The sequence below is a fragment of the Hyla sarda genome, chromosome 7 (assembly GCF_029499605.1).
Source record: "Hyla sarda isolate aHylSar1 chromosome 7, aHylSar1.hap1, whole genome shotgun sequence".
NCBI classification, from domain to species: domain Eukaryota; kingdom Metazoa; phylum Chordata; class Amphibia; order Anura; family Hylidae; genus Hyla; species Hyla sarda.
The window spans coordinates 223,548,896-223,561,987 of record NC_079195.1 but is presented as its reverse complement, the minus strand read 5'-3'; the positions used below and the strand labels follow the sequence as shown (position 1 = coordinate 223,561,987).

Below are 13,092 nucleotides of genomic sequence, written 5' to 3'. Positions count from 1 at the left end.
AGGAAGGGGGGCGCCACCGATCCCAATAACAGTGAAATTAGCTCCTTGTCTCTGGTAGAGAAATCCGACCCAGGGTCCCAGACAAGATCACCTTGTGTTCTGATTGGTCGCTTTACCTTCTGATTCTCCCATATGTTTGCCAAGTAGTTTGTACCTGTGATCTACCCCTCCCTTGCCCCATAGATCTCACACCCCTCCCCGATCACAGACTGTCATGTGTTGTTGTTTTCCGACTTTGTTTCTTCGATATCGAGTGATGGAGCAGAATGTTAGTATAGCATGTGGTATAGTGTACAGCTTATATACTGTATATTGTACCGTCATGCTTTGTGTGATTGTAATTTATTGTAGGACTTGTATTGACGACTGAATGTTTAATAAAGCTCATTCAGTACCTTCTGATTCTCCCATATGGCTTTTCTTATAACTTATTTTCTTCTCACCGATCTTTTTCTTAGAGGGAGTGACTGGATTGAAGGAGTTGGCGTTCCTCCGTGACCTAGCAGAGCAGAATTCAGCAAAATATGGCTTTTCTGATAAGAGCGGACATCCCATCACCAAGGGGAGCATGATGGTCCTGAATCAGCTCAGCAACCTAGAGACAACGGTGGGGAGGTTTTATACCAATCTGCCCAACCGCATGATCGATGAGGCAGTGTTCAGCCTCCCGTACTCTGACGAGATGGGCGACGGTAAGTCCTGAACGTGGCTGTGGGCAAACCACGTTAGAAATGATGGAACCACAAATTGGGAATTTGTAGACACACGCTTTTTTTTTTTTTTTTTTGTATATTGACATTGGACCCTCTGTATACAGACCTCTGACCACACATTTCCTGTATACAGACCCCTGACCATACATTTCCTGTATACAGACCCCTGACCATACATTTCCTGTATACAGACCCCTGACCATACATTTCCTGTATGCAGACCCCTGACCATACATTTCCTGTATGCAGACCCCTGACCATACATTTCCTGTATACAGACCCCTGACCATACATTTCCTGTATACAGACCCCTGACCACACATTTCCTGTATGCAGACCCCTGACCATACATTTCCTGTATACAGACCCCTGACCACACATTTCCTGTATGCAGACCCCTGACCATACATTTCCTGTATACAGACCCCTGACCATACATTTCCTGTATACAGACCCCTGACCATACATTTCCTGTATACAGACCCCTGACCATACATTTCCTTTATACAGACCCCTGACCATACATTTCCTGTATACAGACCCCTGACCATACATTTCCTGTATACAGACCCCTGACCATACATTTCCTGTATACAGACCCCTGACCATACATTTCCTGTATACAGACCCCTGACCATACATTTCCTGTATATAGACCCCTGACCACACATTTCCTGTATGCAGACCCCTGACCATACATTTCCTGTATACAGACCCCTGACCATACATTTCCTGTATACAGACCCCTGACCATACATTTCCTGTATACAGACCCCTGACCATAAATTTCCTGTATACAGACCCCTGACCATACATTTCCTTTATACAGACCTCTGACCATACATTTCCTGTATGCAGACCCCTGACCATACATTTCCTGTATACAGACCCCTGACCATACATTTCCTGTATACAGACCCCTGACCATACATTTCCTGTATACAGACCCCTGACCATACATTTCCTGTATACAGACCCCTGACCATACATTTCCTGTATACAGACCCCTGACCATACATTTCCTGTATACAGACCCCTGACCATACATTTCCTGTATACAGACCCCTGACCATACATTTCCTGTATACAGACCCCTGACCACACATTTCCTGTATACAGACCCCTGACCACACATTTCCTGTATACAGACCCCTGACCACACATTTCCTGTATGCAGACCCCTGACCATACATTTCCTGTATACAGACCCCTGACCATACATTTCCTGTATACAGACCCCTGACCATACATTTCCTGTATACAGACCCCTGACCATACATTTCCTGTATACAGACCCCTGACCATACATTTCCTGTATACAGACCCCTGACCATACATTTCCTGTATACAGACCCCTGACCATACATTTCCTGTATACAGACCCCTGACCATACATTTCCTGTATACAGACCTCTGACCACACATTTCCTGTATACAGACCCCTGACCATACATTTCCTTTATACAGACCCCTGACCATACATTTCCTGTATGCAGACCCCTGACCATACATTTCCTGTATACAGACCCCTGACCATACATTTCCTGTATACAGACCCCTGACCACACATTTCCTGTATACAGACCCCTGACCATACATTTCCTGTATACAGACCCCTGACCACACATTTCCTTTATACAGACCCCTGACCACACATTTCCTGTATACAGACCCCTGACCACACATTTCCTGTATACAGACCCCTGACCACACATTTCCTGTATACAGACCCCTGACCATACATTTCCTGTATACAGACCCCTGACCATACATTTCCTGTATACAGACCCCAGACCATACATTTTCTGTATACAGACCCCAGACCATACATTTTCTGTATACAGACCCCTGACAATACATTTCCTGTATACAGACCCCTGACAATACATTTCCTGTATACAGACCCCTGACCATACATTTTCTGTATACAGACCCCTGACCATACATTTCCTGTATACAGACCCCTGACCATACATTTCCTGTATACAGACCCCTGACCATACATTTCCTGTATACAGACCCCTGACCATACATTTCCTGTATACAGACCCCTGACCATACATTTCCTGTATACAGACCCCTGACCATACATTTCCTGTATACAGACCCCTGACCATACATTTCCTGTATACAGACCCCTGACCATACATTTCCTGTATACAGACCCCTGACCATACATTTCCTGTATACAGACCCCTGACCATACATTTCCTGTATACAGACCTCTGACCACACATTTCCTGTATACAGACCCCTGACCATACATTTCCTTTATACAGACCCCTGACCATACATTTCCTGTATGCAGACCCCTGACCATACATTTCCTGTATACAGACCCCTGACCATACATTTCCTGTATACAGACCCCTGACCACACATTTCCTGTATACAGACCCCTGACCATACATTTCCTGTATACAGACCCCTGACCACACATTTCCTTTATACAGACCCCTGACCACACATTTCCTGTATACAGACCCCTGACCACACATTTCCTGTATACAGACCCCTGACCACACATTTCCTGTATACAGACCCCTGACCATACATTTCCTGTATACAGACCCCTGACCATACATTTCCTGTATACAGACCCCAGACCATACATTTTCTGTATACAGACCCCAGACCATACATTTTCTGTATACAGACCCCTGACAATACATTTCCTGTATACAGACCCCTGACAATACATTTCCTGTATACAGACCCCTGACCATACATTTTCTGTATACAGACCCCTGACCATACATTTCCTGTATACAGACCCCTGACCATACATTTCCTGTATACAGACCCCTGACCATACATTTCCTGTATACAGACCCCTGACCATACATTTCCTGTATACAGACCCCTGACCATACATTTCCTGTATACAGACCCCTGACCATACATTTCCTGTATACAGACCCCTGACAATACATTTCCTGTATACAGACCCCTGACCATACATTTTCTGTATACAGACCCCTGACCATACATTTCCTGTATACAGACCCCTGACCATACATTTCCTGTATACAGGCCCCTGACCATACATTTCCTGTATACAGGCCCCTGACCATACATTTCCTGTATACAGAGCCCAACAAGACAGCCCCTGTATACAGACCCCAGACCAGACCTCCCTTGTACATAGACCCCAGTCCACACCTCTCCTTTATACTCACCCAGACCACCTCTCTTGAATACAGACCCCAATCCACACCTCTCTTGTATACAGACCCCCAGTCCACACCTCTCTTGTATACAGACCCCAATCCACACCTCTCTTGTATACAGACCCCCAGTCCACACCTCTTTTGTATACAGACCCCCAGTCCACACCTCTCTTGTATACAGACCCCCCAGTTCACACATCTCTTCTATACAGACCCCAGTCCACACCTCTCTTGTATACAGACCCCCCAGTCCACACCCCTCTTGTATACAGACCCCCCCAGTCCACACCTCTCTTGTATACAGACCCCCCAGTCCACACCTCTCTTGTATACAGACCCCAGACCACACCTCTCTTGTATACAGACCCCAGACCACACCTCTTTAGTATACAGACCCGCAGTCCACACCTCTCTTGTATACAGACCCCCAGTCCACACCTCTCTTGTATACAGACCCCCCAGTCCACACCTTTCTTGTATACAGACCCCCAGTCCACACCTCTCTTGTATACAGACCCCAGACAAGACCTCTCCTGTATACAGAACCCCAGACAAGACCTCTCCTGTATACAGACCCCAGACAAGACCTCTCCTGTATACAGACCCCAGACCACACCTCTTGTATACAGACCCCCAGTCCACACCTCTCTTGTATACAGACCCCCAGTCCACACCTCACCTGTATACAGACCCCAGTCCACACCTCTCCTGTATATAGACCCAGACTAGACTTCTTCTGTATACAGACCCTAGACCACACCTCTCCTGTATACAGACCCCAGACCACACCTCTCCTGTATACAGACTACAGACCAGATCACCTCCGTATACATATCCAAGACTAGACCTCCTGTATACAGAGAGGGGTGAATGGGATTTCAGGAGGCCGGACTACACAATACTTTGTAACAAATGAGTTGTGTGCAAGATTAGCGCCGAGTGCAGCCATGTTTTTAGCCTGTGATATGAAGGCGAATGATTCCGTTAACTGTCCTCAAGCAGATGCCTTTATAATGGTTACGAATCGAAACTCAATGTATGTCAGAAAGCAGCAGAACTTGTCATTACAGAATGATTGAACTTTAATAAAACTGGAAAACTCCTTTAGGGTTTCTTGGCTTACGTCTGATCCCGATTGAGGTAATTCTTCCCTCCTGTTACATTTAACCCTTTTGCTCCCTTTTTTTCAGGTCTGATTATGACCGTCAGCAAGCCGTGTTATTTTGGGAACCTTCTCCTGGGAATCGTGGGCGTAGACGTGAACCTCGCTTACATCCTCGAGGACGTTACCTACTACCAGGACTCGCTGGCCTCGTACACTTTTCTCATAGATAACAAAGGTACCTTTGTGATCCGCCGAGCAGGATGTGCTACATACCACTGAAGTGCTGTAACCCTTTGCGGGGCTCCGTGTTGTGCTTTTTTTCCTTTACGTCCGCCTGTAACAATAAACCGAGAATGACGGGGTTATCCTGAAGTAGCCTTGCAACTGCAAAGTTTGGCCAGGAAACAGATAAATATTAAGTGTCTATGAAAAATAAAAAAATTAAAATTATTCGCGATCAAATAACATTTGGACCAACCTGTAAGATAAACAAGTCTGTAACTGCGGTGCCAAGGAGCTTGGCACATTAAATGGGATTTTTACAACCTTGGCTTAGAGTACAGTCAGTCAGCGCTGGGAGCGGTACGGGAACATGTGGTTATTTTACACACTCAAATCTAAGACCACTTTTACAGCTGTCAGGCCCGGGTATTTTTGTTAAAAAGGATCATTTGCAGCAACAGGTCAGCTTACAATTTGGTAAGGGGAAAAAAAAAAATAATCTGCATTAGACTTCATTACACATGGCTGTTCAATTTTCCTGCAGTGCCTCTTCTGGAGAAATGGAGTATTACAACTGGTTATGTTGAAGTCAGTGGGCTGTTTGTGTAATGCAAGGGCATGCTTGGTCCTTCAGAGTTGGAGACGCCCTTTTTAGATTGGTGCGGAGAGACGCAGCTCAGGCTGGGTGGTAGCGTTGCCAAGGTAACCGTATGACACCCTACGAGTTCCGTGCACGGTCCCGTTCAGCAGGAAAGGGCTTGTGCATGGAACTCACTGGTTGTCATTGCATCGGCAGCTGCACCGCTCAGCATGAGCTGCATCTCACAGATGGTGGAACAACATTTAACTTGCACTTTAAGTCAGACTTTTCTTCAGCTCTCAGGGCTTGCTGGGAGTTGTAGTTCGCAACAACATGAGATGCACAAGTTGGGGAACACTAGCCCTAGAACAGTTTTTTCCTAACAGCTGTTGCAAAACTACAACTCCCAGCATGCCCGGACAGCCTTTGGCCAGGGTTACCTAACCAGTGTGTCTCCAACTGTTGCAAAACTAGCTGTTGCTGGGAGTTGTAGTTTGCAACAACATGAGATGCACAGGTTGGTGAACACTAGAACAGTTTTTTCCAAACAGCGCGTCTCCAGCTGTTGGCCAGGGTTTCCTTGCTGGGAGTTGTAGCTTTGCAACAGCTGGAGGCACACTGGTTGAAAGGTTGAAAAAAACTTGCCAAAGGCTGTCTGGGCATGCTGAGAGTTGAAGTTTTGCAACAGCTGGAGGCACACTGGTTAGGAAACCCTGGCTAAAGGCTATCCAGGGAGTTGTAGTTTTGCAACAGCTGGAGGCACACTGGTTCGGAAACACTGCTCTAAGCTCCAGAGAAGGGCAATCCCCCCCCCCCCCCTTTTTTTTTTTCTTCTCCTAAGTGCTGGAGGCTGTCCGGGCATTCTGGGAGTTGTAGTTTTGCAACAGCTGTAGGCTCGCACTGCCCTTGACCACTTGGATATTTTTTGCATGTACAATATTCTGTAATACTACCGTACTGCAGTGTATTGTCATTTTACTGATCTCCCATTATACCCCTTACCTCTGTCTTTAAGGCGTATGCATATAAAATGTACAGGAATTGAATGTCAGAAGCCGCAAATTAGGAAGCGTCCAATTAGCTGCATTTGAATACATTTTGGCGCCCCTTATTTGTTAGTATAGAAGATGACGCTGTTGCTGTCTGAAAGGGGTAATCCACTGAACATTTAGTTCCGAACGCTGTTTGCGCGCTGCGGGGGCCGGCCACGCCCCCTCCTTAGGTCACATCACGCCCCCTCAATGCAAGTCTATGGGAGGGGGCGTGACGGCTGCCACGCCCCCTCCCATAGACTTGCATTGAGGGGGCGTGGCCGACCCCCGCAGCGCGCAAACTAAATGTTCCGAAAGTGACTGCGTGAATTGGCGGTGCTGAATTGCAGGCAGTGTGACGGCTCATGAAATGTAGTCTGTAACATATCTGCTACTTTGTCTTCAATTACACGATCGTTACATTTATTTATTTTTACATTTTTTTCCCCGCAAGGTTACACATTAATGCATCCATCGCTGACCCGGCCGTACCTGCTGGTGGAGCCCCCCTTGCACACCGATATTATACATTATGAGAACATACCCAAGTTTTCATTGGTTCGGCAGAACATTCTCAGGTAAATTTCTTATATATTATACAGTATAGGCTGCTTTCACACTATGAAGTTGCGCCGTTGTAATGTCCCGCTAGGAAAACCTTTTAAAGGGGTACTCCGCTGCTCAGCGTTTTGAACAAACTGTTCCGAACGCTGGTGCCGGGAGCTTGTGACGTCATAGCCACGCCCCCTCATGGCGTCACGTCCCACCCCCTCAATGCAAGTCTATGGGAGGGGGCGTGACATCCGTCACGCCCCCCTCCCATAGACTTGCATTGAGGGGGCGGGGCATCATGAGGGGGTGTGGCTATAATGTCACAAGCTCCCGGTGCCGACTCCAGTGTTCGGAACAGTTTGTTCCGAACGCTGAGCAGCGGAGTACCCCTTTAAAAAAAACGGACGTTAAACGGCAGTTACAAAATCCCATACAGCCGTTACAAAATCCCATTCAAGTCTATGGGATTTTGTGATTAGCCGTTATCACCCGTTATAGATCGTTATGAATGACGGACGTTATTTGTGACGAGAGAAAAATTAGTGCATGTAACGTTTTTTTCTCCCGTCACAAATAACGTCCGTTATTCATAACGGGTGATAACGCCTAATCACAAAATCCCATAGACTTGAATGGGATTTTGTAATGGCTGTTTTTAAAGGGGTACTCCACTGGAAAACTTTTTTTTTTTTTTTTTTGTTAAATCAAACGGTGCTAGAAAGTTAAACACATTTGTAAATTACTTCTATTAAAAAATCTTAATCCTTCCAGTACTTCTCAGCTGCTCTTATATGCTCCACAGGAAGTTCTTTTCTTTTTGAATTTCCTTTCTATCTGACCACAGTGCTCTCTGCTGACACCTCTGTCCATTTTAAGAACTGTCCAGAGCAGGCTAGGTTTGCTATGGGGATTTTCTCCTAGGTGTCAGCAGAGAGCACTGTGGTCAGACAGAAAGGAAATTCAAAAAGAAAAGAACTTCCTGTGGAGCAAATAGCAGCTAATAAGTACTGGATGGAAGGATTAAGATTTTGTAATTGAAGTAATTTACAAATATGTTTAACTTTCTGGCACCAGTTGATTTAAAAAAAAATATATATATGTTTTCCAGTGGAGTACCCCTTTAAGGGTTTCCCTAACGGGACATTGTAACGGGTCTTTAAAATGGAGCAGCTTTATAATGTGAAAGCAGCCATGAATACACATCTGCTGGCTGATCAGATAGGGGAGGTCTAGATTTTGCAGCGTCTACATTCATTACACGTAAATCGGCCAAACCTACAGGTTGCATAGGAGACGCCAATATCGAAGATGATGGATAAAGGATCGGCCATGTTAGATTGCCTGATAACTTTGTTCCCGTGGGAGAAAATCATCCACCAGAGGAGCCTGGCAGTGACTTCTTTCCTTCTCCATATGGAAAACGCATGCACGCTCGGCCGGGCCAAGTGTGCGCGTTAATTGGGGAGTGCGGAGGCATAACTGTCTGCCAGCCACCTTTTAGATTCCAGACTCTTATATTCTGCAGATGATACGGGCCCATAAAAAAAAGTACACATTTTATTATGCTGCGTACATAGTGAATTTTTGATGGAGCTTAACTGGAATTTATTACGGCAGAAACTCGACAAAAGGCAAAAATGACACAACGATTCCATTACTGCTCGGCAAACAGAAAACTGGAACAATTTAACATGTCCCTGAAGCTGCTTTGATGGCCAAGGGTGAGAAATTCTCCATATGCCCATGTCATGTAGAGACCGAGAGAGAGTCAATAAACGCTGCAGACATTAAAGATCCGACAAATAGTTTAACTAAAGATCCTTGTGTTCTTATCTGGTCCAGATCTTAGGAGCAGATAACTTTAGAGAGGCATCACATCCAATGGCACAATGATAACACAGATACATTTGGGGGGGAAAAATAGTAACATTTCTTTAACTTAAAGGGGTACTCCAGTGGAAAACATTTTTTTTTTAAATCATCTGGTGCCAGAAAGTTATACAGATTTGTAAATTACTTCTATCAAAAAAATCTTTACCCTTCCAGTACTTTTTAGCAGCTGTATACTACAGAGGAAATTCTTTTCTTTTTAAATTTCTTTTTTTGTCTTGTCCACAGTGCTCTCTGCTGACACCTCTGTCCATATCAGGAACTGTCCAGAGCAGCATAGGTTTGCTATGGGGATTTTCTCCTGCTCTGGACAGTTCCTGATACGGACATCAGGTGTCAGCAGAGAGCACTGTGGACAAGACAAAAAAAAGAAATTTAAAAAGAAAATAATTTCCTCTGTAGTATACAGCTGCTAAAAAGTACTGGAAGAGTAAAGATTTTTTTAATAGAAGAGTGCGGAATGGAAACTGGTTCACAAAAATGCCCCCTATCCGATCTATAAGAATATAAGTACTATAATACTGCATATATATATATATATATACACAAGAATATAACTACTATAATACTGTTCCTATATACAAGAATATAACTACTATAATACTGCCCCTATATACAACAATATAACTACTATAATACTTCTCCTATATACAAGAATATAACTACTATAATACTGCTCCTATATACAAGAATAGAACTACTATAATACTGCCCCTATATACAAGAATATAACTACTATAATACTACTCCTATATACAAGAATATAACTACTATAATACTGCTCCTATATACAAGAATATAACTACTATAATACTGCTCCTATATACAAGAATATAACTACTATAATACTGTCTCCTATATACAAGAATATAACTACTATAATACTGCTCCTATATACAAGAATATAACTACTATAATACTGCCCCTATATACAAGAATATAACTACTATAATATTACTCCTATATACAAGAATATAACTACTATAATACTGCCCCTATATACAAGAATATAACTACTATAATACTGCCTCCTATATACAAGAATATAACTACTATAATACTGCCTCCTATATACAAGAATATAACTACTATAATACTGCTCCCTATATACAAGAATATAACTACTATAATACTGCTCCTATATACAAGAATATAACTACTATAATACTGCTCCTATATACAAGAATATAACTACTATAATACTGCTCCTATATATAAGAATATAACTACTATAATACTGCTCCTATATACAAGAATATAACTACTATAATACTGTTCCTATATACAAGAATATAACTACTATAATACTGCTCCTATATACAAGAATATAACTACTATAATACTGCTCCTATATACAAGAATATAACTACTATACTACTGCCCGCTATGTACAAGAATATAACTACTATAATACTGCTCCTATATACAAGAATATAACTACTATAATACTGCCTCCTATATACAAGAATATAACTACTATAATACTGCTCCTATATACAAGAATATAACTACTATAATACTCCTCCTATACACAAGAATATAACTACTATAATACTGCTCCTATATACAAGAATATAACTACTATAATACTGCTCCTATATACAAGAATATAACTACTATAATACTGCTCCTATATACAAGACTATAACTACTATAATACTGCCTCCTATATACAAGAATATAACTACTATAATACTGCCTCCTATATACAAGACTATAACTACTATAATACTGCCTCCTATATACAAGAATATAACTACTATAAAACTGCCTCCTATATACAAGAATATAACTACTATAATACTGCCCGCTATGTACAAGAATATAACTACTAGAACACTGCCCTCTGCGGGTAGTTATAAGCACCTGAATATGTACGGTATTATTTCCCCAGCTTCTTTGATGTATGTGCGGTGTTATTTCTGGTGTGAATATGGCTTCTAGTATGTAAACATTCCTTAATATTCCTCTCTGTTCCCATGCATGGAGCAGTGAGTGTGCGGTTGTATTGTGATCTGTATTTACACTGTGAGGTTTGCAGCAGTCGGTGACAGATGATGACAATCCTCAGAGCTGCAGATAGATGTCGGGTTCTTGGATTTGTTAGACATATCAGTGTCTTTTCCTCCGCAGCCTCCCCCTGGGCAGTCAGATTATTACGGTGCCTGTGAATTCCTCCCTGTCTTGGCACGTCAACAAGCTGCGAGACCCTGGGAAGGAGGCGTACAATGTCAGCTATGCCTGGAAAATGGTAAGACCCCGCTAACAGCCTGAACTGTAATCCTCCTCATTGTAATAAATGCAGCGGCTGAAATCTCTATATGTTATCCACATTTCCCCACCTGAAAACAACTTTTCAAACTAAAGTCTCATGTAGTTGTTCCTACCACCCATTTCACTATGTATAGTTATCTATATCCTGCATTATAATCCAGAGCTGTACTCACTATTCTGCTGGTGAGGTCACTGTGTACATACATTACATAACTTATCCTGTACTGATCCTGTGTTATATCCTGTATTATAATCCAGAGCTGTACTCACTATTCTGCTGGTGAGGTCACTGTGTACATACATTACATTACTTATCCTGTACTGATCCTGAGTTATATCCTGTATTATACTACAGAGCTGTACTCACTATTCTGCTGGTGAGATCACTGTGTACATACATTACATTACTTATCCTGTACTGATCCTGAGTTATATCCTGTATTATACCCCAGAGCTGTACTCACTATTCTGCTGGTGAGGTCACAGTGTACATACATTACATTACTGATCCTGTACTGATCCTGAGTTATATCCTGTATTATACTCCAGAGCTGTACTCACTATTCTGCTGGTGAGGTCACTGTGTACATACATTACATAACTTATCCTGTACTGATCCTGAGTTATATCCTGCATTATAATCCAGAGCTGTACTCACTATTCTGCTGGTGAGGTCACTCTGTACATACATTACATTACTGATCCTGTACTGATCCTGAGTTATATCCTGTATTACACTCCAGAGCTGTACTCACTATTCTGCTGGTGAGGTCACTGTGTACATACATTACATTACTTATCCTGTACTGATCCTGAGTTATATCCTGCATTATACTCCAGAGCTGTACTCACTATTCTGCTGGTGAGGTCACTGTGTACATACATTACATTACTTATCCTGTACTGATCCTGAGTTATATCCTGTATTATACTCCAGAGCTGTACTCACTATTCTGCTGGTGAGATCACTGTGTACATACATTACATTACTTATCCTGTACTGATCCTGAGTTATATCCTGTATTATACACCATAGCTGTACTCACTATTCTGCTGGTGAGGTCACCGTGTACATACATTACATTACTTATCCTGTACTGATCCTGAGTTATATCCTGTATTATACTCCAGAGCTGTACTCACTATTCTGCTCATTTCTGTTGGTTCTAGTCTATATGGTTGTAGACAGGACCCCCTTTCCTTACTAGCCGCTTAGCTGAGCTCCTATGATATGATACAGGGGGGGGGGGCCCGGTATATAGACGACAGACACTTGGTGCAGACACTTTACTATCAGGGAGTTCTATGAGGTTTCAGAACATTTTTCTCTTTTCTTTTCTGTAATCATTTTCATTACTTTCCCTATAGGTTCAGGACACGTCCTTTATCCTGTGTATTGTGGTGATTCAGCCAGAAATCCCCGTCAGACAGCTGAAGAACCTGAACACGGTGCCCAGCAGTAAGCTCCTGTACCACCGCCTGGACCTCCTCGGCCAGCCCTCCGCCTGTCTCCACTTCAAGCAGCTGGCTACATTAGGTAAAGCGGATGGTCGCG

At 43.0% G+C, this 13,092-nt stretch overlaps 1 protein-coding gene across 2 annotated transcripts in view; it reads left to right on the top strand.

The window, feature by feature from the left end:
• Positions 1–13,092, top strand: part of CACHD1 (cache domain containing 1) — a 108,443-nt gene that overhangs the window by 76,429 nt on the left and 18,922 nt on the right. For both annotated transcript variants that reach the window (XM_056532848.1, XM_056532849.1), the window contains exons 9-13: positions 459–692; positions 5,074–5,223; positions 7,276–7,399; positions 11,397–11,514; positions 12,906–13,074. In XM_056532848.1, coding sequence (XP_056388823.1) covers positions 459–692; positions 5,074–5,223; positions 7,276–7,399; positions 11,397–11,514; positions 12,906–13,074 — 795 coding nt within the window. The remainder of the gene's footprint in view (positions 1–458; positions 693–5,073; positions 5,224–7,275; positions 7,400–11,396; positions 11,515–12,905; positions 13,075–13,092) is intronic.